Genomic DNA, 27,984 nt, shown 5'->3' on the forward strand with positions numbered 1-27,984 from the left:
TGAACAATATTGGGGCGACCTCCAACAACTGTGGATCGAAATTGATGCCCGGAGGCCCTGCCCCTACACATGCTGCGAGAAGGGTATCAACACATACAAAAAAGAGACTGAAATCAAAAGGTTGTACCAGTTCCTATCCGGTTTGGATGATAAATATGATGCCCTCCGTCGAGAGCTCCTAAAACAGAGCCCTGGGCCCTCGGCAGAAGATGCCTTTGGCATTGTCAAACAAGAAGAAACACGTACTGGAATCTGGAAGCCCTCAAACCCAATGCCTGATTCTGAAATTGGGGCTGGATTCGGAGGTCGGGCAGGCGGACCACCACCACCGCGCCGACACTACACCAGAACGCCGCCGCCTCCGAGAGACCGAGGCCGGTCCACAACTGATTACCTCTCCAATCGACCTCGGATAGACAAATCCAAACTTGTTTGCAGCCACTGTGGAAAGCCAAAACATACAAGGGAGACGTGTTTCGAGGTTGTTGGCTACCCAGAATGGTGGGAGGACGGCCACAAAACCAACCGGAACCCAGTTGCTAAGGGGAGATCGGCGATTGGGAGAACCGAAGGAGGAGAGATTTTCGCCGCCCCGATGGGCGGCCTAGCAGCCACTAGCACCGGAGGCGACAGTGGTAGACCGGCGGCTCTCCCATCTGGCAGCGTCGGACAGACGACGGAGGCAGACGGGTGGTCAGCGACGGGAATCGACGTTGGAGGAGGTGCAGCGGCTATGGCTAATTTTGCAAGCACCGTTGAAGGTAAAGGGTTTGGGGATTTATCCCCAAGCCCTTCCAATTTTGATAAATATCATATTTTACCCCAAGAGCTTGCATGTACAGCCCTAAGAACCCTTAAATTGCAGATAAACCCCCAGACTCACCTTTTAAAACAAAATAGCCTTATATCTCCTGAAAAATATGATAATACCCCCCAGATTTTGTGTAAAAATCGTTTTTCAGCCTTAGAAGATGAATCTGAAATTTCTACTGCATGCAATGTCAAAAAGAGGAATGTAGAAAATGATAGAGGTTGGATATTCGATTGTGGGGCAACCGATACTATGTCCTATGATAGATCGGACTTCGGGGAATTATCTAAGGCGAAACGAACATATGTTGAAACTGCTGGTGGTGATTTTGCTCCGGTCGAGGGGGCTGGCACTGTTCAAATTTCCCCTGCATTGAAAATATCAAATTGTCTTTACGTGCCGTCTCTTTCCCAAAAGCTAATGTCTATTAGTCATGTAACACGAGAACTCAATTGCACTCTTCTGATGCATCCTAAATTTTGTTTTCTTCAGGATATCCGGACGGGGACGATTATTGGGCGTGGCACTGAACGCCGTGGGTTATACTATGTGGACGAGATAGCTCAAACTGGCAGAGCAATGTTGGCTCATGGATCTTCAGAACGGGAAACATGGTTATGGCATAGGCGGTTAGGGCATCCGTCCTCTAGTTATTTAAAACTTCTATTTCCGCATCTTGTGAAAAATTCTATTTTTGAGTGTGAAACTTGTGTTTTGGCTAAGAGCCACAGACAATCTTTTAAATTCAACAACACTAGAGTTGACTCAGTTTTTTCTTTGATACATTCGGATGTGTGGGGTCCTTGTCCAATTTCAGGGGGGAACGGTTTGAAATACTTTGTCTCATTCATTGATGATTGCACTCGCATGACATGGGTGTATTTTTTGAAAAACAAATCTGATGTCTTCTCTAAATTTTCTGAATTTTATGCCATGATCCTCACTCAGTTTCAAACAAAAATCAAAATCCTTCGATCAGATAATGGGGGGGAGTTTGTCAACACAAAAATGAAAAATTTTTGCATTGAGAAAGGTCTGATTCACCAAACTTCTTGTGCCTACACGCCTGAACAGAATGGGGTAGCTGAACGCAAAAATCGGATTATTCTAGAAATGACTAGGGCATTTCTTTTTTATTCAAAGGTCCCAAAATATTTTTGGCCCGAAGCAATTGCTACGTCAGTATACCTCATAAATCGTCTCCCTACTAGAATCCTTAATCTCAAAACCCCACTTCAAACTTTATCTACCTTAACCAGTGTCCCTCCAGCCTTATCTCTTGAACCTCGAATTTTTGGATGCTCCATGTTTGTTCATGTCCCGAAACATGAGCGAACGAAATTAGCCCCTTGTGCGATTAAATGTGTTTTCATTGGGTATGAGATCAATAAAAAAGGATATAGATGCTACGATCCACAAAACCGACAGGTTATCACCACGATGAACTGTAATTTCCTAGAAACAGAATTCTTTTACAACACCCAACTTACCAGTCAGGGGGAGAGGGAAATAAACGAGGTATCAAATGTTGACATGCTAAGCTGGATGCCTATGTCCCATAATCATAACCCCAATGAAGGTCAACCCGAGCCAACTACTTCTGTCACCGAGCAGGTCTTAAACACAAATCAACCTGCGGAACAAATTGTCGCCCCAACATCTCCCCATCCGATATCCGAGGTAAATAATTCTATTGAGAACTCTATTACTGTTACTACTGACAATATAGTTACAGAAGATGATGAGAGAGAGATCATTGATGAGGATACTGGACAATATATTTTGCCACCTCGGAGTACTCGGGGAATTCCACCCAAAAGATATTCTCCGGAAAAGACAGGCGGAAGACAGTCAAGATATCCGGTGGGTAGTGTGGCAAAAGCAAACTTGACAAAACTGGCCAGAGCATTTGAGGCAGCTCTATATGGAGAAGAAGAAATCCCACAGACAGTAAGAGAAGCCCTGAAAATCAAACACTGGAGAGAAGCGATGATGGTCGAATTAAACGCCTTGGAAAGAAACAAGACTTGGAAGAAATGTCGACTGCCAAAAGGGAAACGTACCGTTGGATGCAGATGGGTCTTTACAATCAAACGGAGGCCTGACGGAACTATCGAGAGATACAAGGCCCGTCTTGTAGCTAAAGGATATACTCAGACTTATGGGGTGGACTACTCCGAACCAGTGGCAAAAATGAATACAGTTCGAGTGTTGCTCTCTATAGCAGCAAACAAAGACTGGCCCCTACACCAGTTCAATGTGACTAATGCATTCTTACATGGTGAACTCAAGAAGGAAGTCTACATGGAAGCTCCGCCTGGTTTCGAGGATCACTTTGAAGATGGAGAAGTCTGCCAATTGAAGAAAACATTGTATGGATTAAAACAGTCTCCGAGAGCTTGGTTCGGGAGATTTACAGAAGCTATGAAAAAGTACGACTATCACCAAAGTAATGCAGATCACACTTTATTCTTGAAGAAGAGAGGGGATAAAATCACGTGCTTAATAATCTATGTCGATGATATGATCATCACAGGGGACGATTTTGAAGAGATAGAGCAACTTAAGAAGAATTTGGCGACAGAATTCGAAATGAAGGATTTGGGGGCACTCAAGTATTTTCTGGGAGTTGAAGTCCTAAGATCAAATGAAGGGATCTTTATCAATCAGAAGAAATACACTTTGGATCTTCTAGCAGAATCTGGCATGTTGGAATGTAGGCCTGCAGACACACCAATAGCCATAAACCATGGTCTCCAAATAACTGAGGGAGCCCAACTAGCCGAGCGAGAGAGATATCAAAGGTTAGTAGGTTGTCACACACTAGACCAGATATCGCATATGCAGTTAGTGTGATAAGTCAGTTCATGCACCGACCTCAAGACGACCACCTTGAAGCAGCATTAAGAGTTGTCCGATACCTCAAAGGAACCTTTGATCATGGAATTATGTTCAAGAAGAATGGACATTTGGAGATTCATGGTTATACAGATGCCGACTGGGCTGGAAACCCAATAGATAGAAAATCCACTTCTGGGTACTTTACATTTGTTGGAGGAAACTTAGTCACTTGGAAGAGCAAGAAACAGAAGGTCGTAGCGTTGTCAAGCGCAGAGGCGGAATTCAGAGGAATTCGAAATGGTTTGACAGAGTTACTATGGCTTAGAGGATTGATGGAAGAATTGAGTTTTTTATCACAAAAACCATGTCGATTGTTCTGTGATAACAAAGTTGCGATCAGCATTGCAGAAAATCCAGTCCAACATGATCGAACAAAACACGTTGAAGTAGACAGACACTTCATCAAAGAGAAAATCGAGGCAGAGATTGTTGAGTTCCCATTTGTTCGATCCAAAGATCAGCTTGCAGATATTTTGACAAAAGCAGTTGGAGCAAAAGTTTTCTCAGAAGCTCTTACCAAGTTAAGTATCGGAAATCCCGTTACTTAACTTGAGGGGGAGTGTTAGTTAATGAGTAACAAGAGTTCCAAGATAAGCTCAAGAGTTCCAAGATAAGCTCAAGAGTTCCAAGAATACAACATTTATAATATCTAGTTTCAATAGTAGACTAGTTCCAAGAATGTATTTATTGTTGTATCTCAAGAGTCTCCAACACTCCTATAAATTCATAGATGTTGGATATCTTTTTCAATTAATAAAAAATACAAAGCTCTCTGTTTCAACAGGTATCCGTTGTCCACTATCAAAACTATGTAGTTTTAGTGTAAATTTATTTCAAATCACTCGGCTTCAATAAGCTGCGATATTGAGGATTTTTTTTCCCTTTTTTAGAGCCATTTCCCCTACTGAAAATATGATGAAATCCTGAGAAAATCAAAGATTGTTGAATGGTTTTATTGTGTAGAAAAAAACATATACGCTCACTACTTTGAAGAGATTTCTAATTATATGTTTGATCTAGTGTGTATTGTCTAGGCACGTCACACCGTATAGTGTTTTTGTGTTAATTATCAAATTTGTTAGGTGAATTAAAATCTTACAGCTGTATTCAATATTTTTTGTTTACTATTACTAGATAGGAACTTAATTACATCGTGTTTACCTTGACTTCAACCCCCTAATTAAGGACTGAAAAGTTGTTAGCTTGTGCCAAAGTCATAAATCTAAAAACAATACTACTAATTCATAGTACTACATAATAGACTAAGTATTAGTCTCTCAGTCCACCATTTAAAGAATTATTTGATCATTTAAAGTTGTCCACGATTTAAAGAATCATTTTTTCCACTTTTGATATATGATCCAACATTCTACTAATTACCTTTTACATTTATAATTTATTAAAACTAATATAAAAAATGTGCATCACATTTCCACTTACTTTCTCCATCTACTTTTCTTCACAAAGTTAAGCAATTTTCATAAAATCCGTATCGAATCAAAATAACTATGGATAGAGGGATTATTATTATTATTATTATTATTATTATTATTATTATTATTATTATTATTATTATTATTATTATTATTATTATTATTATTATTGTCCAATCCATCAGTTTGAAATTTGAACTAAGTCCAAGTTTCTAGCATTAAGATTATTTTAGTCAGATATTGTGATCAACATAATACTATAGTATAACGAATATTATTACAATAATTACGAAAACTCTAAAACACATAATTACAAAATAAATTCGCCTACCAAAAGCTAATTCGGATGTTTTGGAAACGAAATTAAACTAATGTGATTATTAAGTACGAATACTATTGTTTAATTTTCTAATTTAATTTTCAGCATATGGTTTTTCCTCTTTCGAATCCTCAGCTGGATCCTTCTTGAAATCTTCCTTGAGAGATTTAGCAATGGTTTCTGCATTTTCTTCTTCTTCTTGAACCTGCATTTACACCATCCAATTTCATTCCATGTTTACTTTATGAATTATAATACTACTAATTAAACATCCACATCAAAAAGAGTATAACATTAAAATTGTTCGTGGAAAACGAATTACTATCGTTTTCAGATCCTTGAAAATTATACTGTTAGATCATTATCATTCTGTAACTTTTTTTTATTTAATTAAATTAATCTATAATGACTAACTTAGTGGCTTATTAATCATTGACTAAATTGAGTGCAGAATTAACACGAAACATATAGTGATTTAAAAACAAAGAACCTTATCAATGAAGTCATCAATTGCTCCAGCATCATTTCCTGCCCTTTCAGCAATTTTTTCAACAAAATCTACAACCTCCCTTAATTTTGTATCCTTTGGAATATCGTCGGCGATATCCTCCGCCACCTTCTCTACCTTTTGCGCCACCTTCTCCACCGCCTCCGCCGCGTCTTCCGCCTTCTGTAGAGCGGCCATAACCTTGCCTACACATACAAAAAAAAATTAAAATGGCATGTATTATCTATTTTATTATGCAATAATTGGCTATATACAAAAAAAATTACATTATGGCTTATGAACTAAACCAAATACTCATATATAAGAAATTGTGAAAAAATCATAAGGTCAAATTCTAATTTATCCCAAAACTTTAAAAATTAGCATAAGAATTATATTTGCAATTATCACTCAGACACATTTTTAGGTAACTAGGAACTCATTCATGGACGTTACCTCCTATGAGCTACGACTTACACGATGTCGATTTTTTTGCCATAAGATAATTGCAATCAAATCAAAACTTCTTTGTTTTTAAAATTGCAGGATAGAACCAAAATTAAATTAAATAAACTTCCATAATTTTCTTGTAATTTGGCCTATATGTAATACTTCTTAAAAAGAGAATTTAATGACATTTTTAAGAAAATGCAACGAATCCTTACTCTTAAGCAATGGACCCCATTTGTAGCTGATGAAAGGTATCACTATTGCTACAGCTACAGCCACACCCACAGCCCAGCTTCTATCCAAATTTTTACACACAAAAAAACATTAAAACAATTGAAAAAGCATAGAAATAAGCTTAAACAAACAACAGATGAAATTAATTTGACTTACAAAATATTCGAAGGAGGTCCGGGAGGCGGAGCTCCCGGTTCCATACTATGCACGATAAAATTTCTGAAACCATCAACAAATCAAACGATGTATACTATAATTAATATATATGTACGACTAACTATACTATACAACTATTAATTTTGGAATTTACATACCTTGTATTTTTGCTATAGCTTTGCAGAAATGTTGTATGGCTCCGTAGAGGTTGGAAAGCATGTTTATCTTTGGAATTGAAGATCAAAACCATGTTATTCTTATCGAAATTTTGTAGTAGAGATTTGGATTTCTGACGATGATTTTTTTGATGATTGAAACCACCCAAAGATGAATCGCAAACTTGTGGGATCTTGATCAACATCAGACCTAGATTTTTGCAAACTATTTAAGTGTTCCTTCGATTTTAGAGTAAAAAAAGAACTTTATGATTTTGTATAGGAGAAGAAGAAGATGATATTGATGGGTGTGTGTAGTGTGTGTACTACTTCTATATGGCCCAGATTTATAGGGAGAAAGCTATAACAAAATAAGAGCACAAGAATTTTCCAATGTGAATATTTTTTGCTGTTCATAAAAAAGTTGAACTTTGAATATGCCTTTCCTCTTCTTTTTTATTATGCACGTTGAAAGTAAGATTTAAATTCATCTTTCTCTATGTTGGGTTTTTTTATGATGTGGAGTAGTAATAAATTAGCAATTATTGATAAAAGGTAAATGTATTGATTCTTACATTCATATTTTATTTTTGATTCCACCATTCCTATCGTGCCACTTCAACTTCATTTTTGTTTTCTTTTTTCTTGATACATCAACTATTATTTTCGAATTTTCTAGTTATATTATATATTAATACTTTCCCTTTAGAAATAAATTTTGACAAAATTAAATGACAAAAACATTTCTCTTTTCTTCTTTCTCACATTCTCAGGGATTCTTTTTCTTCATATTATTTTTGAGATATGTTTGTTACTTAAGTAAGGTTGTATAATACTATCCTAGTATGGTCATTACCAAGGAATTAATATGGTCAATAAAGATTACAAGTCGTCAATAAAATTAATTTTGGCATATAAACACATAGGATTGGGGTAATATTTAATTTTCTCCATATGCATAATGAGTAATGACCATTAACCGCGCGTAGATATAATTATATAAATAAGTCGTGTACAAATTGATAAATCCGTATATAATTAAGCTACATATACTAGCTAGATCCCTAGACCCTAGGTCGGTATGATTCAAAGGCAATGTTTGTAAGAAAAAAAAATACTATATATAAGTATGACTTAATTAATTACATATGAAAATAATAAAATCAAATGTGAAAAGTACCCCTACGGGAGCCAAGATTAGTTGTAGACTTTTACAAGGACCAATAAGCGTGAAAATTCATAAATTTTCATTTGTCGTGACCGAATTGCATATCAAATAGTAAAATTCATTTTTAGGGACACGTATCATATATTGAACTTAATTTTTTAAGTTAATTTTCTACTGGAACAATCCTCATATTTTAAGTTAATTGGTTAAAGCTCCAAATATAAAGTAAATGAATTATTTATTTACCGGTAAGTTTAGAAAAAATTGTCCAAGCTGGCCTACTAGTTCTCTTATCCCAATCCCATGTGTTTTTTACATGCTGTTAAGGACCTAATTCCTCCTTAACGTCGATTTCCACACAAAATCAAGAAACGAGATGTCGTCGTTGTCGAGCGTCCAACGTTGGGTCGTGACTTGGACGGCAAAAAGGGGCGGTTGAGCGCGAGATCAGCCTCGTCGGCAACCTTAGGAGATGTTTTTTGTTTGCTACTCAATTGAGCCAAAAGAATGATAATTTCATATATTGATTGAATGAATAAAAAAGATAACAGTCTATCATATTTATAATGTTACTGACTTAATGAACAAGAAAACAAAGATATAGAAAAAGATATGCTAAATCCCTATAATATCTAAACTAAATAATAATAATAATAATAATAATAATAATAGACTCGTATCAACTCCCCCACGGTTAAAATCCACCTTGTCCTCAAGGTGGGAACCACGAACCAAAGACGAGAGTTGAAAGCAAAAGCTTGGCGAGGTGTCTCCTCCTGGATCAAACACATATCGAACAGCTGAATGTCTCCCTTTATCACCTCCAAGAATGCTCAAATATGGCGTGTTATTGCACGGAGGGATGAATCGTGTATCGACGTCGAGTGACGTCGAACGAGAAACAATACTTGGGACATTGCCATCAAAGAAATCCGCGTAGAAATAGGCAGTTATCCTTACACCAGTGCAAACACTTCCTCTCTTAAACCAACAATTCGTAACCTCCGTCGATGAAATTTGAGCAACATTGAACGATGCGATTATCTTCTCCACTTCACCAATAGAACCATCCTCCTCTTTATCTTCTATCAATGTCTCCTCCTTTTCACCAATCTTCTCATCATATACCCTAACGAGCACTTGCGGTGACTCATTGTCGATCTTGACAATCCCTTTGTTCTTGATGAACTCTCCAGGGGACTCGTTGTTTGGAACATCAAGAGGAGCGCCATCATTGTGAACATCGGTAATGTCATTGGGAACATCATCACCGAATACTATCGTGGGAGTATTATCAGTTTTCTCTTCGGCTAAATTCTCATCTTGAATGTTCTCCTCAAACTCCTCCCCATCATCCGAATAACAGAGAATGCGTTGTTTACACACATGTCCCATCACCCATTTCTCGGGACAGTGCCAGCAGAGACCCAACCTGGACCGTTCTGACTTCTCCGCCTAGGAGACTCGTATTAGCGGCAGGCGTGGCTGCTCCGGAGTTTGACTGGTCACACGTGCGGGCTGACTGTACAGGTCCTGCGTTGGCTTTTTGGTGAAGTAACGGGGCTGGTGGGAGGCGGGCTGGACTCGCGCTCTTACCTCCTCCCGAGGGCGAGGTCTGTCCCAGCACGTCTCCGAGCTTCGGGCCCGGTTAACGGTCGGGTAGCCACGGTCCTGCTGTTGCGCTGGTGGTCCCAGCACGTTGGGCAGTGCCGCTGCGTTGCGGTTGTCGGGTAGCGATCAAACCCTAATTGGGTCTGATGATCTCCGCGATCAGATAGGTGGCCACCCCCCTCGACGTAGCCACCGCGGTGTCGGGGCCAAGCGTCTTGCGCGCGATCGCGACACCTGATGGCCTGGTATCTCGGCCGTGGGCGACGATCAGGTGGATCCAAGTGGTGTGAGACGTAGGGTGATTCAGGATCAGGCCACGACGGCGGGCGAAGTACTTCCACCCGGCTGCTCGGAGGGTCCCAACTGGTTACACGGCAAGGTTGGGTCGGCTGGTAGGGACTGAATGGCTTTGTGGCCTGAGTGAAGTCGTATTGACGACGGCGATAGCCGGCATAGTCGTATGACATGTTGACGGATTGAATCGTGGTTGCGGTAGAAATGGTGGTGATTTATTTGGGGATATGGATGAACGCAGACGGAGGATGCTGAGCTCTGGATGAAAGCACCAGTTGTTAAGGACCTAATTCCTCCTTAACGTCGATTTCCACACAAAATCAAGAAACGAGATGTCGTCGTAGTCGAGCGCCCAACGTTGGGTCGTGACTTGGACGGCAAAAAGGGGCGGTTGAGCGCGAGATCAGCCTCGTCGGCAACCTTAGGAGTTGTTTTTTGTTTGCTACTCAATTGAGCCAAAAGAATGATAATTTCATATATTGATTGAATGAATAAAAAAGATAACAGTCTATCATATTTATAATGCTACTGACTTAATGAACAAGAAAACAAAGATTTAGAAAAAGATATGCTAAATCCCTATAATATCTAAACTAAATAATAATAATAATATTAATAATAGACTCGTATCAACTCCCCCACGGTTAAAATCCACCTTGTCCTCAAGGTGGGAACCACGACGAACCAAAGACGAGAGTTGAAAGCAAAAGCTTGGCGAGGTGTCTCCTCCTGGATCAAACACATATCGAACAGCTGAATGTCTCCCTTTATCACCTCCAAGAATGCTCAAATATGGCGTGTCATTGCACAGAGGGATGAATCGTGTATCGACGTCGAGTGACGTCGAACGAGGAACAATACTTGGGACATTGCCATCAAAGAAATCCGCGTAGAAATAGGCAGTTATCCTTACACCAGTGCAAACACTTCCTCTCTTAAACCAACAATTCGTAACCTCCGTCGATGACATTTGAGCAATATTGAACGATGCGATTATCTTCTCCACTTCACCAATAGAACCATCCTCCTCTTTATCTTCTAGCAATGTCTCCTCCTTTTCACCAATCGTCTCATCATATACCCTAACGAGCACTTGCGGTGACTCATTGTCGATCTTGACAATCCCTTTGTTCTTGATGAACTCTCCAGGGGACTCGTTGTTTGGAACATCAAGAGGAGCGCCATCATTGTGAACATCGGTAATGCCATTGGGAACATCATCACCGAATACTATCGTGGGAGTATTATCAGTTTTCTCTTCGGCTAAATTCTCATCTTGAATATTCTCCTCAAACTCCTCCCCATCATCCGCATAACAGAGAATGCGTTGTTTACACACATGTCCCATCACCCATTTCTCGGGACAGTGCCAGCAGAGACCCAACCTGGACCGTTCTGACTTCTCCGCCTGGGAGACTCGTATTAGCGGCAGGCGTGGCTGCTCCGGAGTTTGACTGGTCACACGTGCGGGCTGACTGTACAGGTCCTGCGTTGGCTTTTCGGTGAAGTAGCGGGGCTGGTGGGAGGCGGGCTGGACTCGCGCTCTTACCTCCTCCCGAGGGCGAGGTCGGTGGACCAATTGTGTATTGGATTTACATATTAATTGAATTGGACTGGCCCTGATTTAATTAATTGCTTAGACCCAATTATTGGTTAGCTTAGCCCATTGAGTTGCCGCGGTCCTGCTGTTGCGCTGGTGGTCCCAGCACGTTAGGCGGTGCCGCTGCGTTGCGGTTGTCGGGTAGCGATCAAACCCTAATTGGGTCTGATGATCTCCGCGATCAGATAGGTGGCCACCCCCCTCGATGTAGCCACCGCGGTGTCGGGGCCAAGCGTCTTGCGCGCGATCGCGACACCTGATGGCCTGGTATCTCGGCCGTGGGCGACGATCAGGTGGATCCAAGTGGTGTGAGACGTGGGGTGATTCTGGATCAGGCCACGACGGCGGGCGAAGTACTTCCACCCGGCTGCTCGGAGGGTCCCAACTGGTTACACGGCGAGGTTGGGTCGGCTGGTAGGGACGGAATGGCTGTGTGGCCTGAGGGAAGTCGTATTGACGACGGCGATAGCCGGCGTAGTCGTATGACATGTTGATGGATTGAATCGTGGTTGCGGTAGAAATGGTGGTGATTTATTTGGGGATATGGATGAACGCAGACGAAGGATGCTGAGCTCTGGATGAAAGCACCAGTTGTTAAGGACCTAATTCCTCCTTAACGTCGATTTCCACACAAAATCAAGAAACGAGATGTCGTCGTTGTCGAGCGCCCAACGTTGGGTCGTGACTTGGACGGCAAAAAGGGGCGGTTGAGCGCGAGATCAGCCTCGTCGGCAACCTTAGGAGATGTTTCTTGTTTGCTACTCAATTGAGCCAAAAGAATGATAATTTCATATATTGATTGAATGACTAAAAAAGATAACAGTCTATCCTATTTATAATACTACTGACTTAATGAACAAGAAAATAAAGATATAGAAAAAGATATGCTAAATCCCTATAATATCTAAACTAAATAATAATAATAATAGACTCGTATCACATGCCCAAATATTATAACTATATTACGTACTCCCTATATAATATATGTGTGTTAATTATGATGGTTCGATTTAGAGGTAGTTAGGTCAAAGCTAGTTAACGTTCAAATGAAATTTATCCACGACTAGTTGAAATTTTATTAATTTTATTTCCTGATTAGGATCAGATTTAACACGAACTTAAACTAAAAGTTTAATACGAAATTAATTTACATTTTCCAGTTTTATCTGATTTTACAAGTAACTAACTAATTAAGATTCGGAGCAATATATATAGTGCTATTATGCTGGCAAGAAGACAAACAGATCTTATAAGTTACCGAGTCACAATAAATTATCAATTCAATAAGCAAAGTTTGATATACATCGAAAAAAAAATTAAGAAATCTAGTACAATATGTCATTTGTATTAGTACACTTTTATTTCTTGAGATAAATTTTGCTCTACACTTCAATATAACTAATTAAATGTGTAATTACATTAATTTATCCTTGTGTCATTACCACCTCCTCCTCCTCCTTCTTTGGCTTTATCTTCTTCCTCATTTTGTGCCCCATTTTCTTTATCATCTTCTTTGTGATGATCATGGTTGATGGCACTCTCAACGACACATTCCACATAATCCTCTACTTTTTCCTCTACTTCTTGAACCTGCATAAAATTAATTAATTAACAAAATGTCAAAATAGATTAACATATATAGTTAGTAGGGATCTAGCCCAATAAGACTACCATTTATATGAGAACTAAAAACCATTCTGGTCCAATAGATCGTAAAATGGATGGTTTCGAATTTCATGACTTCAATATCGATTCCCTTAATTTGATTCTTGGGTAAAAATGAATTTTGAAATATACAAACTAATATTAATATTAAAGAGAATTGATATATTTTGAGATGCAAACTAATATGTTTACTGAGATTAATAAATCAGTAAACTGACATGGTTCGTAGTTAGCCTATTTAAAATATAATGACACTAGTTATTTGTTTAAATGCTCTATATGTGTAGTGTTCTATCTCCTTCAAAAGTTCAAACACACTATATATGCTATGTGTCCCATTTCCATCAAACACTCAATTTCCAAATGAAGAAAATAGCTATTTTCAATCTTCATTCTTATAATTTTTCGTGACGCCAATTAAGTTTCTTTCCAAGTTTATACAAATGTTGATTAACGAAATTTAGTTAACAAATCAGCGTGACGAATAGTCACTAGGCCCGCCCGTGTAATTAACAAAAAAAGAAAACTAGTTAATTAATTAGTTTACCTTATCTATCAAGTCTCCAAGTTTATGAGCATCCTTATTAGCTATTTCAGCCACATGCTCAACAAAATCCACTGCTTTTTTTAGCCCTCCGCCCTCGGGAAGTTCCTCCGCCAATTTCTCCGCCACCTTCTCCACCCCCTCTGACGCCTTCTCCACCGCCTCAACTATTTCCTCGGCTATCTCCACCGCCGTCTCTACTTCATCTAAAAATTAATTTCCACATTTAGAATTATGCACTATACATATAATCTATATAAATTCATCATTAAAAATTATGAAAAATAGACTTACTTTTAATTTTGAGAAGCGATGTCCATTTACTACTAAAGAAGGGTAGAACTACTGTTATAGCTACTCCCACAATCCACTTTCTGCACCGATTTATTTCAATAATAGAATTATTTAACCACAAACATCATAATATACTAACTATATTTTGATAATTAAAAAAATTAAATTCGACGTACGTACATAAAACTGAAGGGAGGCTTGGAGGGCGGTGGAGTTCCCGGTTGAACAACGCTGCGTACAATAAATCTCCTGAAGATATATTAATTAAAGAAAATTAATTGATTTATTGCATCAATGAATTATTAACAATGATGAAAATTATATGAATTTGTAATTTGAAAATATTGATCATCCAATGTAACACGTACCTTGGACTTGCGTAATATTGTTTCGATTGAATTTTATGTTCCCAAAAACATGAAGATGAAGAAGAGGGAGAAGATAACGATATCGATTTTCGAGTTTCAGAGGGCTGAGAATATTGAGGTGGGAGAAATTTGAAGGTGATGAGAGATTTGGATATAGACATGTTTTATGATGCCTAATTTTTTGAATACTTACGTGGAATATGGGAATATTTTCTCTTGATTATATCTTGATGAATTTTCGAGAGTTGTTAGCTCTTATCAAATAATTAATCTTGTGAAGAAACGTGAGAGATTTTTATAGAAGAAGAAATGGTTGCGAGTCTTTAATTCGCAGTAAGTGTTATGCAAGAAATCTCTATTCAATACTCTTGTTTCCTACCTGCTCCAAGCTGACTTTTCATTTAATTTTATTGGACAGAAACGAGAAATATTACACAATTGTAGTAATAAGTTTGTCGATAAATCTCATTTAATTTATGTGCAAACAAAATGTAGGATTTGTGAGGCTTCGACTATAAGATTATTTGCAAATCATATATCTATAAATCTATTTTGCTAATTCGCAATTATATTGTTAGGATTGTCATTAAAAAAATTGTTTGAAATTCACTCAGGCGATTGATTTTACAACTAAATTTAAAAACTCCAGCCTTTACGTGCAAGGTAGCTAACGACGTGTATCATTCTCCTTCGACAAAAAATAAACTATGGCCTTTGCAGTTAATTGGTTCTACAATATTAAACTTTAGAGTAACTATCTATTAAGCCCGAGTCACTTATAATAAGTTTATAAGATGATTAACATCTAATTAATTAGATTATAATCATAAGTGATGAGGCACCGCAATTCTGATGATGATTTGTAAGTCCAATAATTTAACTTTCTTTGTAGCTAGCAGCCCCAACTTTTGAAAAGGGAAAATCGAATGTGGATATTTCTATCCTTGATCTCTTGTCCATTTCTGGTTTGGGGGTCTTTGGAAGAATTAGTTTCATTCCTTTCACTTTTCAGAAACTTCCCACTCCCACTTCCTCTCTCAAGTTCTCCACACCTCCCTGTTCCGCCGCCCACCTCGCTACCTCCGGCGCCCCAATCGCCGAGCCCTCCCGGACTCCATCTCTCTCGTTGCTCCTTCTCTCTTGCCCTCCCATTGCCGCTCGTCTCCTCTCATCGATAACATCCAACACCGTACATCGCCGTCGCGCATTTGGAGGTTGGTCAGCCTTCCATTTTGTTCTTCACTGCTGCTTTTTCCCAAAGATTAATGCTTTATCTCTTTTATACTAAACTAATTTTACATTAATGGAGTAGCACTGAATTCGTGGAGGAAGGAAGTAGAAATTATGTATATATATTGAAAATTTGAAAGCTTTTAGTTTGAAACAATGGTATGTATGGATGTGTCTGTTTCTCAAATTTAAGTAGCTCTGCTACTGGAGATGCATACTCCTTGCAGTATAATTAATACACTATGGTCATGTTCGGTTATTTAGATAGAATTATACCTAGAGTCAATATTGGATAAGGAAAGATTAAATCATGCAAAAAAGGAAAGGTGTTCGGTTAATCAGCTAATTTTTAACATACATACCCAAATTTGCGAATTTACTAAAATAACCTTAGCTGCCCCAGCACATTATATTAGTAATAATTAAAAAACCTCTTCATTACATCACACTATTGTATCCAAACATCACTATTGTATCCATCGATGACTCACTCACAATATACTATTTTTCTTCCATCGCACACGTTGTCTCCTAATTTTAATTTATTCATTTTCTCTTTCCACCGTCATTTTCTCTTTCCACCATCTTCCCCATTTTCTTTTTCGAAAATAAATTTCCATCATCATCATCCCCTTCATAAAACCATAAACACAAAACACCCTCCAAAGCTTTAATATGCACAGAAAATAAAAGATGAGGGGATACAAAAAATCATATACGTGCCAACACTAATTTTTTTTTCTTATATCATTATATACCTAATTTTCTCTATTGGTGAGAGAAAGTGGCGAAAGCAAAGGTAAAAAAATGAAGGAGAAGATTGTCTTTAGCCAAGATAATATTTGTCGCAGGGGAGGGAGCCGGACCTGGAGTCGTGCGTTAGTAACGGGTCTTGTATACAGTTGCGGGCCTTAACAAGAATGAATCTCGCAAACCAAACGGCAGATTGTATGGTTTGTCAAATGTGTAGTGTTTGTTCAAAGAAAAGACAATATGATCCGATTGATTATGAGTGTATTGACAAAGTAGAGTTTTGGGTGATTGACGAAAATGCTAATGAAGAGCTTGATTATGAGGAGTTGGAGGAAATGTTAGATGAAGAACAAGCAAAAGGTAAATAAACTTTTATAGATTTATTTATAATTTCACGTGTTATTGTGTTCATTGCTTGATATTGTTTAATCTTTATGTAGGTGATGAAGATGATATAATGGTGATTAATGATGACGAAATTGATTTGTCAAGATTTGATGATGATGGAAATACTGGTAGCATCAACGATGGTTTTTGTGACTTGAGTTGCATTAAGCTTGAAGTTGGAAATGAAAGTGATTGAGATGGTCACTAAGTATTTTGTTTTGAGTTCGTAGCTTGGTATTTTGATAAAGACTTATGTATTTTGATAAAGACTTGTGTATTTAGATATTTGAACTTATTGGTCTTGTGTATTTTGGTATTTGAACTTATTGGTATTGTAATGCAAGCTGACCAGCATAGCATGGCATGGCATGGCAGTGTATCGGAAAATACTTAAGATGCATTGCGTGGCACCAAATCTGCCATTTTTGATATTTTGATAATGCTATTTTTTATTTATTATTCACAGTTTTTATTATATATATATTTAATAATATATAATATATATGTTTATTATATATTCCGGTTCAACTAGTGGTTGAACCGTGAACTGGTAACGGCGCCGGTTCGCTTGCCGGTCCGGTTTTTAAAACATTGCATCTCCCAATACCCCTCGGAGTTGTACACCCAACCTGGCTCTGGATAGCATTTCCAAGTCTCTATGAAATCCTTTCGTGTAATATATTGTACTAGTATTTCAATTTTACAATTAAACAATGAAGAGTGCAAATTAATACACTAGGTATCGATTGTGGGATTTATGAACCATTGATAATATATAGAAATAAAAGAAAGAGGATTTGGAATTGACTGCGTTAAGGGACAGAGAAAGAAGAGGCAAAGAGTAGCGGAATCAAACAACAAAGCAAAGCACCTTAAAAAAGTCGACACCCCATATATCCATAAACTCGTCTACAACACCTTTCCACATCCAACGTCATATTCATATCCTCTCTTTCTCTCTTGCAAAATGGGATTCTGTTTCTCAAAGCTATGCAGAAAATCCAGAGACATCCCAATATCCTCCGACTCCGACTCCGACTCCCCACACTACCACCACTTCCCCTTCCACGACGCACCGCCACCGCCTCCGCCTCCTCCACCCCCATCGACAGTAGGCCGAATTCTCGGAAAACCATACGTGGACATCACCGCGCTCTACCACCTCGACAAGGAGCTCGGCCGAGGCCAATTCGGCATCACATATCTCTGCAGAGACAAGGCCACCGGCCTCAAATACGCGTGCAAAACCATCTCCACCCGAAAGCTCGTGACCGAGAATGACGTGCACGACGTGCGGAGGGAGATCATGATCCTGGAGCACCTCACCGGGCAGCCCAATATCGTGGAGTTCCGAGGTGCCTAGGAGGACTCAGAGAATCTGCATTTGGTGATGGAGCTGTGCTCGGGCGGGGAGCTCTTCGACCGGATCACTGCCAGGGGGAGCTACACCGAGAAGGAGGCCGCGAGGATCGGGAGACAGATCGTGAATGTGGTCCATGTGTGTCATTTCATGGGCGTGATGCATAGGGATCTCAAGCCCGAGAATTTCTTGATGGTTAGCGGCGACGACGCCTCTCTGTTGAAGGCTACCGATTTCGGCCTCTCCGTGTTTATTGAGTCAGGTTAGTTTCTTCAGTTATTGATTAATTTCTGTGAATTCGATTCTTGAGTTCATGTTGGGTTCCCGGTGGTGCACACCCCAACTCCATTAGTATGACAACAGTGGTATCAGAGCCCTGGTTTAGGGGTTGGGCCTGTGTGGCTCGGGGTTCGGTGGGTTGCGCTTGCAAGTTCTCCGATGTCTCTCCGTGAGCTCGACCAAGACTTGTGGTGACCTGGTGACCTGTAACATGGGGGCACAGACATGTGGTCTTGGTCTGGTGGTCTTGGTTTGAGGGGAGGATTGTGGTGAAGCAAACTATATCCCACATCGGAGAATAGACAAGAGTTGCAAGCATATAAATGGGCTACCCCAACTCTATTAGTATGAGGCCTTTTGGGGAGTACCCCAAGAGCAAAACCGTGAGGGCTTTGCCCAAAGCGGACAATATCATACTAATGTGGAGTTCGGGTGTGCACCACCGATACCCAACAGTTCAAGATGATTACTTGGCTGTGAAGTTTTGGATTCTTTTGTGTGGTACAAGATTATAACTTGTAGTCGGCTCACCTTATTCAAAAATTAAATAATGGCGTCTAACTTCTTCTTTGATGCTCTGCGTGTGCATCTTTCTTTCTGTATAATAATGGAGTACTTACTACCTACTTTTGTTATATTTTAAAGATACGCTAAAGTCGAATAGTTTTAGTTACAAAGGTTTAAAAAGAATTAATTGGAAACTCACCTTAGTTTCATCAGTGTATATGTATTATATAGGTAGACTTGGGTAAACGGTCGGTTCAGTTATTAATCGAATTATATCATCGGTTATCTAACTACTCAAAAGGGTTGAAAAACTAATCAGTTTGAGTTGGTATACCAGTTAATTGTTTGACCCTATCGAGTGAATTAACTAAATTGGGGTTCGGTCAGTACCGATTAGCTTTTCGACATTTTCCGGTAATCAATTGACTAGCGATTTGATTAATAACTGAACCGACTGCTTACTCGTCTAGATATATGATCATGATTTAGATTAAGAGAGAACCTATTGACATGGGGCAAAAATGGGAAATGTGAATTTGTGACATGCATAACTGGATAATTGAGATTTGGAATCCATTTATATGTGGATGCCACTGTAGGTCAAGACGACTAGGTCAACTAGACAATGACAGGTCAACCCCATGTCTAATAGTTTCTCTTTCATGGGCCGACGCAGCAACCTCAACTTTTTTCTTTTTCTTTTTCTTTTTCTTTTTCTTTTTCTTTTTCTTTTTCTATTAAGAGTAGTACTTATAATATTTGCCTAACTATGGTCTGTGTATATCTATAACGTCAATTTTACCCTACCAATTCTTGTTAGATATTTATCTACTTTCGTAAAATAATCACTCTGTTCGTACCTTAGTAATTCAGTCGTGGTCATGTTATATTTAATCACCTGCAAATCAAAATCAATTAATAATCCAAAGTAGAGAAATGTAGTCTAATCATCAATTAGAAATTTATTCAAAATAAAATCATCAATAATTTACAGTTAATCAATTTTACAGATTTTCATACATCTCAAATTCATAATACATAGTTCTCCAATCATCCCTAGCTATATGTTTAATCTAGCCCATAAGGCCATCCACAACGCTGTTCTTATACCGTTCCTAAACCGTTCCTTAAACTACTATTTGCAGGCCCCACTGTACTTTTTTACTCAATTCCTTAACTAAGGAACGGAACCTGCAACCCTCCGTTCTTTAGCCGTTCCTTAAATTACTATTCATTCAATTTCATTTCTTATTTTTATTTCCAACCCAATTCAATTAAAACAAACACACTTTATTAAAAAAACACACAACATTAAAAAAAATTACAACTTAAACTTAAAAAAAATAAAAAACACACAATTAAAATCCTAAAAAAATAAAAAACACACAATTAAACGTGGGAAAATAAAAAAACTACTCCGCCGGCTAATCATCCTCCGGAGGCGGTCGAGGTTGAGGGGGAGTCGGAAGGCCAAGTTGTGCTGCCATATGCACAATTCCGTTCCACCAAGCCGCGAATTGGGCGTACGAGAAGCGGGAAGTGTCCGCCATTGTGGCGGTCATGTACGCCACCATAAGTGTGTCCGAGCCTCCCCGCGAGCCCGATCCCGAGGCCGGCTGGCTTGATTCGCCTCGGCCCTTCCTCGCTCTAGCCGCCTTCGCCGCCTTCGTCCCTTGCGGCCGACGGCGCCCACGGTTGGATCCCCCGTATTCGCTGGCCGTACCCGCAAACACCTGCGGTTCACCCTCGCTACCCTCCCCGGTGTCACCAGACGAGTAGTTGCCGCTCTCCGTGTGCTTCGTGCGCTTTGAGGTTGAGCCCGAGCTGGAGCGGACACCGCCGGCCCACCTTTCCTCGTCCTTGACGAGCTGCCAAATATCAACAAATTTGAACTGTAGACTGGTGTCCTGGTGGAAGGCGCCCAAAGTCGCCCTCAGAATGTCGGCGCCCGAAGCTCCGCTTTGGTAGTGCGCAGCTTCGGCCGAGTAGATGCCGCATAATTTTTTGACCTATAAGTCAACTCGACCAAAGTGAGCACGGAGCATTGTATATTTGCGCTTCCGGGCCCCTTTCGGCTTAGTCTGGTGGTAGACATCACGGACCTTTTCCCAGAAGCACTTGGCGGCTTGTTGATTCCCGACGATGGGATCGTACGAGACGGTGAGCCAGGCGTTGTACACCGCCTTTGTTTCTTCGTTGCTGTACGGATGCCGGCCCTGATCCTCTGGTTCCTCCTCCTCCTCCTCCTCGGCCGCCTCAGACACTGCCCTAGAGCTTCCACCGCCTCGGCCTCCTCCCTGGGTGGGTTCAACGGGGATATCCTCCCGAATCTGGGACAATCCCTGAGAAGGCCGCGAGGCGGAGGGTCGAGCGTATGCATCCACATCGAAAGTGGGTGGTTGGTACCCACCCGGGGTCGCCGACCCCTGGGTGCCAGGCGTCGACGAACCGGAACCACCAAGTGTGTTGTACATGGTCTCCCAATCGTCGAACGCGTTGAGATCCCACCCACCGGAGCCGCCACCGCCATAGTTGCCGTCGCCGGACATTTTGTGAAGAGATTGAATATGAAAATTGGAAAGGAAATGAAGTTGATTTAGGAAGAATAGATGTGTAGTTGTGTGTGAAATGAGGATGAATTAGGAGTATTTATAGAATAAGAAAATAAAAATAAAAATAAAAAAACAAATAAAAAAACGGTATAAAAAAACGGTAATAATACCGTTAAATTTTTTTTTTTTTTATAAAATCGAACTTTTTTTTTTTAAAATAATTATTGCATCAGCACGTGACGTCCCCACTCGCGGGCAAATTTTATAAAATCGAACTTTTTTTTTTTTTTTATAAAATCGAACTTTTTTTTATAAAATCGAACTTTTTTTATAAAATCGAACTTTTTTTTTTTAAATTACATATGACAAGTTCAGAGTTGATCAGCAAATTCAAACCTGAGATCTTAGGTCCCAGGAATATCCACTTTACTACTAAATTGTCCCAATAGTAGTTTTGGATTTAATATCATCATTTTGGTTTTATTTAGTCAAATTAATATAATTTCATGGGTAAAATTTTACTATTATTAGTCACTTTTCCCTATATTTTAAAAATCATGGTAATTGTTGCTTAAGACATAAGAGCATCTACAATGGCGGACGTCGGACCGGCGTGCCGGACGTCCGCCATTAGGCAGCATGCATACGGATGCGGACGTCCGCTGCGGACACCAGAGTTCCACGGCTTTCCAGACGTCCGTCGGGACGTCCGCCATTACGTTGACACAACGGACGTCCCAGCGGACGTCCCGATTTTTTATTATTTTTTGTGGATGTCCGTCGGGATGTCCTTGGGGATGTCTGTCATTGTGTAGTGGGATGTCCTTATGACGTGACAGTGCAGTGAGATATCCTTATGACGTGGCAGGAGGTGTTTTTGGAAAGTCCGCCGGGATGTCCGCTGAGATATCCGTCCCATTGTGGATGCTCTAAGTCGAAGTTAAATATTATGTTCAGGAAAAGTGTACAAAGATCTAGTGGGCAGTGCTTACTATGTGGCCCCTGAAGTATTAAGAAGAAATTATGGCAAGGAAATTATGGCAAGGAAATTATGGCAAGGAAATTGATGTGTGGAGTGCTGGTGTCATTCTCTACATACTTGTCAGTGGATTTCCTCCTTTCTGGGCTGGTAACTAATTTAATTTCTAGTGTAACATATGTGATTTTTTTTCCCTATTAAGTTAATTAATGTCTTGATTGTGGTACATTTTTAGAGACAGAAAAAGGCATATTTGAAGAAATATTGAAGGGAAACTTAGACCTCGAAATGTCCCCATGGCATACCATATCACCTGGTGCAAAGGATCTCATCAGGAAAATGCTAACCATAAATCCAAAAATGAGAATTTCTGCTGCAGAAGCACTTGGTATTTGATAACACAATTAATTATTTGATTGAATATGTCACATTATTAACCAATACTTTCGAGCAGAGCATCCATGGCTCATGGAAGGTGGCGAAGCATCCGACCAACCCATCGACAGCGCGGTCCTAATCAGGATGAAGCAATTCAGAGCCATGAACAAGCTCAAGAAGGTCGCTCTCAAGGTTATTGCGGAAAACATGTCGGAGGAGGACATAAAGGGATTTAGACAAATGTTCGACAACATAGATACTGATCGAAGTGGCACCATCTACGACGAGCTAAGAACCGGCTTGACCAAGCTAGGATCCCGGCTTAGTGAAACAGAAATTCAACAACTCATGGAAGCTGTAGAAATTACTACTTTCTCATTTTGCACATTGTTAATTATAGTTTTTTTTATATTATTATTAATGAATGTTGTTACTCTAATTTTGTGTAGGCTGATGTTGACCAGAATGGGACGATAGACTATGTGGAGTTTATAACTGCAACAATGCATCGCCACAGACTGGAGAAAGAAGAGAATTTGCACAAGGCTTTTCAATATTTTGACAAGGATGACAGTGGGTGCGTTAATATTAATTGTTTGCATGATAAATGTTAGTACAATATTAACATATACTACTATAATTTATCAGATTTATTACAAGAGATGAGTTGAGACAAGCCATGACTCAGTACGGAATGGGCGATGAAGCTACCATCGATGAGGTTCTTGATGATGTCGATACCGATAAGGTACGTAGATAATTGACGTCTTGATTTCCTTTTAATGGCCTATTTGGTTTGGAAGATTATATCTCGTGATTGAATATATGTATTATTTTTGCTTCATGGTCACAACTTAATCCTAGATGGATAATAATATGATAATTATCATAGTCATGCATCTTTCCTGAACTAAAATAATCTCACTGCTTAATTTTAGATGGATAAATATATGAGTAATAGCAACCAAACAACACCTTAGTGGATTCAAATGTTATTAATTACTCACGTTCATGGTTGGGTGTAGGGAGCACCAACACCATCAACACTTGGAATATAATCATATTAATTTGTTTAGTGAAAACAATTCTAGTTCACTCACATTGTATTTGTTCTTGATTTTTGCCATAACAGGATGGGAGGATCAACTACGCTGAATTTGTGGAGATGATGAAGAAAGGAACCATAGATTCTCCTCAACAATTGAAGATGGAATAACTGGTCGATGTGGCTGCAACGTTGAACTCGTTTCACTTACAAGATTCACCATTAAATCTGTGTATTACCCCAAATTTTCTTCTTTCAGTTTTCTTGATCTGTTGAATGTGAAGCACTGTTTGCATACTCTTTATGAAGTATAATAACATCAAACTATATAAAATTGGTGACAAAAGTGTTTTTTTTTCTGTTTTGAGAAGTAATGATGACAATTGTTAATGATAGCCATATAAAAAAAATTAATTTTATACATAACCACAATTTAGTACTCTCAGTTCCACGGTAGTAGAGTCGTTTCATTTTTTACACCCGTTTTGAAAAATAAATAATTCAAGTGGAGAGAGTAAAGTAAAAAAAAATAATGTAGATAAGAGTTGTTTCATTTTCCACACTCGTTTGGGAAAAATAGTTAATAAATAGTTAAAATGGAGAGAGTAAAGTAAAAAAATATAATGTATATAAGAGTTGTTCATTTTTCGCACTCGTTTTAGAAATATGATTAATAAATAATTAAAGTGTAGATAGAGTAAGTAAGAAATTGAATAATGTAGATATAAAAGAAATAGAATAATGTATTAGTTATCTTTTATCTACATTGTTCTCTTTCTTACTTTACCCTCTCTACACTTTAACTACTCCCTCCGTCCCTTAAATTCTGTCACTTTTTTCCATTTCAGTCTGTCCCATAAAATTTGTCAGATTTCACTTTTTACCATTTTGTTGTAGTGGACCTCATATTCCACTAACTCATTCCAACTACATTTTATTATAAAACTAATATATAAAAATAGGACCCACTCTCCACTAATCTTTTCAATTTTCATTTCATTTATTAAAATCTATGCTTGGTCAAAGTGTGACAAAATTTAAGAGATAAATGGAATATTTATTAATCATTTTTTAACTCTACTATCATGGAACAAAGGAAGTATGTTTTGTAGTCATTTTGTACTTTTTCAAATGAAAAGTAAAGATTATAATCATTAAGAGTTACTCCCTCCGTCCCAAGGAAGATGACCCCTTCCTTGGGCGGAACGAGATTTTATGCAACTTTATTTTTTGTGTTAAGTGAAGAGAGTAAAGTAAGAGAGGGGGAATAAGTAGAGATAAAGATGTTTCCATTTTTGGTAATGAGTCATCTTGGTTGGGACAAACCAAAAATGAAAGTGGGTAATCTTCAATGGGACGGAGGGAGTACTACTTAAAAGACACACAAAATCAAATTGAAGAAACACAAATAAATATAAGTCATATGGTAGTAATATATATATATATATATATATATATATATATATATATATATATATATATATATATAGGGGTGTGATAAAATACAAACCCTCTATAATACAAACTATACAAACTTTAATCCTACTCACTTAATACAATTAATCAACGGTTAACATAAGAGATTTTTCTAATGTCAACATTTCCTACAAATCTGTACACTCCGTTGACATCGAACAATCAGAATTTGTACACCCCCGTTGACAGAATTTGTACACCCCGTTGACATCAGCCCCCATTGACAGAATTTGTACACTCCGTTGACATCAGCCCCCCCGTTGACAGAATTTGTACACTCCGTTGACATCAGCTCCTGTTGACATCAACCCCCGTTGACATAATTTGTACACTCCGTTGACATCAGTTTGTATAGTTTGTATTATAGAGAGTTTGTATTTGATCACACCTATATATATATATATATATAGGTTAGTGATCAAGATATAACTAATTTTAAGTGTATAACTAGAGAACAAATCTCAGTCACTCATTATCTTAATCCAATGACATATGGGTATTTTAGGAAATTAATTTTATTAGAATGTAACATGCTTAATTCCTCTTTTCACTGACCAAAATAAAATTGCTTCTTCTTCACCGACTTCTCCTTACCACTCATCCGCCTCCGTGAAATCCCCTCCACCGTGGAGGCGGCGGAATCAAAGCTAGACTTATAATACCAGAAGAATTCACGAGTTCCTCCGTCGAAGATGAAGCAGCGGCGACGTTTGGAAAGCGAATTGACTGCTGGAGAGCAAGATATGTAAAAACAAGGAGAATTTAAGAAGCGGCTGGAGATCAGTAATGGCGAATAATCTCGAGGGTTCTGTTCAAATAAGGGGGAAGAATCTGATTAGAATTTGTTGCTTATTACTTATTAACAGAATCTGGCACTGGACCCTCTCTCCTCATTATTCTTATCAAACTAATAATTTGAATTTATAAGCAGCAAAAAAAATCTAAATATGCACTAACTTGGCAGAAAAACCACGATTTCAACCTACTCATTCTATAAACAAATCCCATCTAAAATGATTTATCAAGTCAATTATTTTGAGACAATAAAAACTAAATGACCATTTTGTTTTATTATTTGATACTTCCACTCTCACAATAAGAGTCATATTTAATGTGAGCACGAGTTTTAACAAATGATGAGTTAGAAAAGTTAGTAGAATATGTGACTCATTACGAATGATTTTACTTCACTCTTGTTTACGAAACACATCACTCTTAGCTTGATTTTACTTCACTCTTGTTTACGAAACACATCACTCTTATTATGATTTTACTTCACTCTTGTTTACAAAACACATCACTCTTAGCACGATTGTACTTCACTCTTGTTTACGAAACACATCACTCTTATTATGATTTTACTTCACTCTTGTTTACAAAACACATTACTCTTAGCTTGATTTTACTTCACTCTTGTTTACAAAACACATCATTATTAGCATGATTTTACTTCACTCTTGTTTACAAAACACATCACTCTTAGCTTGATTTACTTCACTCTTGTTTACAAAACACAACACTCTTATTATGATTTTACTTCACTCTTGTTTACAAAACACATCACTATTAGCATGATTTTAGTTCACTGTTGTTTACAAAACACATCACTATTAGCAAGAAATATAACCTCTTGTATGCATGCTTAATGTCGCTTTTTTTTAATTTAGGATTGGTTTGATGAAATAGACCAAATCAACAAAACAAATGTCAGAATTAATATTTTCCATGATTATGTAAATGAAATATCAGAATTCAAATCTGTAAAAAACTCCTTCCAAGGCCCTGCCTCATAATCTTCTTGAACTCCTCAAAATCAACAACCCATCTCCATCAACATCCACCTTTCTGATCATCTCCTTGCAGTCCTAAATCTTGCTCCCCTCACTGAATACCAAGGAGGACAGAACCATCCCCAATTCCTCCACCGTGATCCGCCCGTCTTTGTTCCATTGAACACATCAAACGCATCTCTCAAATCCCCATCCCCATCCCCTCTCTCCGCCGCCATTGATTCTCCGCCATCCATGGACTCGTAGAGTTTGCAGAATTCGTCGCCGTCGATGAGGCCGTCGCCGTTGAGCTCGGCGGCGGAGGCTGGGGAGAGGAGGAAGAGAGGGGAGAGGAAAAGGAGTGTGAATTGGAGTTGGAAAATTGAAGGAGACGGTTGGAGTTGAATATGGTTTCCAAAAATACCCTTTTAATTACTTTTTATTTAAAGCATGTAAAAATAGCTAAGCCATAAGATTAATTTGGAGTATTAAGATGTGTGGCTAAGATTTATTCTCTAGTTATGTACTTAATGGCACTTGCCTTAGATCACTACTATATATATATATATATAGGTTTTGATCTATGCAAAACTAGATTTAAATACAGAAATGCAGAACAATATCATACGTAGGGAACTTTTAGGTCATAGTTAGTTAATTTTTAGGTCATGCTTTGTACACTCCGTTGACATCGAACAATCAGAATTTGTACACCCCCGTTGACAGAATTTGTACACCCCGTTGACATCAGCCCCCATTGACAGAATTTGTACACTCCG

At 38.7% G+C, this 27,984-nt stretch overlaps 3 protein-coding genes and 1 pseudogene across 5 annotated transcripts; 2 read left to right on the top strand and 2 right to left on the bottom strand.

Annotated features, from left to right (window-relative positions):
* Positions 1 to 5,410: 5,410 nt before the first annotated feature.
* LOC121778589 lies at positions 5,411 to 7,373 on the bottom strand. 3 transcript variants are annotated; one of them, XM_042175957.1, is made up of 5 exons: positions 6,950 to 7,370; positions 6,792 to 6,854; positions 6,617 to 6,693; positions 5,955 to 6,157; positions 5,411 to 5,669 (listed from the first exon to the last, which is right to left on the bottom strand). In XM_042175957.1, exons 1-5 carry the CDS (start codon positions 7,150 to 7,152, stop codon positions 5,559 to 5,561), a joined length of 657 nt encoding a protein of 218 aa, XP_042031891.1. In that variant the 5' UTR covers positions 7,153 to 7,370; the 3' UTR covers positions 5,411 to 5,558. The 3 variants fall into 3 exon arrangements, with proteins under 3 accessions (XP_042031891.1, XP_042031890.1, XP_042031892.1); XM_042175956.1 differs by having other exon boundaries at positions 6,617 to 6,696; positions 6,950 to 7,365; XM_042175958.1 differs by lacking the exons at positions 6,617 to 6,693; positions 6,792 to 6,854 and having other exon boundaries at positions 6,950 to 7,373.
* A 5,602-nt stretch (positions 7,374 to 12,975) lies between these two features.
* LOC121779509 lies at positions 12,976 to 14,727 on the bottom strand. Its single transcript, XM_042176843.1, has 5 exons — positions 14,491 to 14,727; positions 14,303 to 14,371; positions 14,123 to 14,202; positions 13,832 to 14,034; positions 12,976 to 13,209 (listed from the first exon to the last, which is right to left on the bottom strand). The coding sequence occupies exons 1-5, from the start codon at positions 14,649 to 14,651 to the stop codon at positions 13,039 to 13,041; spliced, it is 684 nt and encodes a 227-aa protein (XP_042032777.1). The 5' UTR covers positions 14,652 to 14,727; the 3' UTR covers positions 12,976 to 13,038.
* Positions 14,728 to 15,405: 678 nt separating this feature from the next.
* LOC121778593 lies at positions 15,406 to 17,176 on the top strand. The gene is made up of 3 exons (XM_042175962.1): positions 15,406 to 15,704; positions 16,572 to 16,833; positions 16,914 to 17,176. The coding sequence occupies exons 2-3, from the start codon at positions 16,641 to 16,643 to the stop codon at positions 17,054 to 17,056; spliced, it is 336 nt and encodes a 111-aa protein (XP_042031896.1). The 5' UTR covers positions 15,406 to 15,704; positions 16,572 to 16,640; the 3' UTR covers positions 17,057 to 17,176.
* Positions 17,177 to 17,781: 605 nt separating this feature from the next.
* Positions 17,782 to 24,306, top strand: LOC121779519 (annotated as a pseudogene).
* The last annotated feature ends 3,678 nt before the right edge of the window (positions 24,307 to 27,984 follow it).

This window comes from Salvia splendens, chromosome 19 (genome assembly GCF_004379255.2).
Source record: "Salvia splendens isolate huo1 chromosome 19, SspV2, whole genome shotgun sequence".
Lineage (NCBI taxonomy): Eukaryota > Viridiplantae > Streptophyta > Magnoliopsida > Lamiales > Lamiaceae > Salvia > Salvia splendens.

What these genes read in the sequence shown, in the direction of transcription:
- LOC121778589 (XM_042175956.1), bottom strand. Translation starts at nt 7,152, where the DNA reads ATGTTGATCAAGATCCCACAAGTTTGCGATTCATCTTTGGGTGGTTTC. An exon ending in GGACCTCCTTCGAATATTTT is followed by an intron (nt 6,697 to 6,791) that starts GTAAGTCAAATT and finishes AAATTTGGATAG; the next exon opens with AAGCTGGGCTGTGGGTGTGG. An exon ending in TTGATGACTTCATTGATAAG is followed by an intron (nt 5,670 to 5,954) that starts GTTCTTTGTTTT and finishes GTGTAAATGCAG; the next exon opens with GTTCAAGAAGAAGAAGAAAA.
- LOC121779509 (XM_042176843.1), bottom strand. Translation starts at nt 14,651, where the DNA reads ATGTCTATATCCAAATCTCTCATCACCTTCAAATTTCTCCCACCTCAA. An exon ending in CAATATTACGCAAGTCCAAG is followed by an intron (nt 14,372 to 14,490) that starts GTACGTGTTACA and finishes ATATATCTTCAG; the next exon opens with GAGATTTATTGTACGCAGCG. An exon ending in AAGCCTCCCTTCAGTTTTAT is followed by an intron (nt 14,203 to 14,302) that starts GTACGTACGTCG and finishes AAATCGGTGCAG; the next exon opens with AAAGTGGATTGTGGGAGTAG.
- LOC121778593 (XM_042175962.1), top strand. Translation starts at nt 16,641, where the DNA reads ATGAATCTCGCAAACCAAACGGCAGATTGTATGGTTTGTCAAATGTGT. An exon ending in AGATGAAGAACAAGCAAAAG is followed by an intron (nt 16,834 to 16,913) that starts GTAAATAAACTT and finishes ATCTTTATGTAG; the next exon opens with GTGATGAAGATGATATAATG.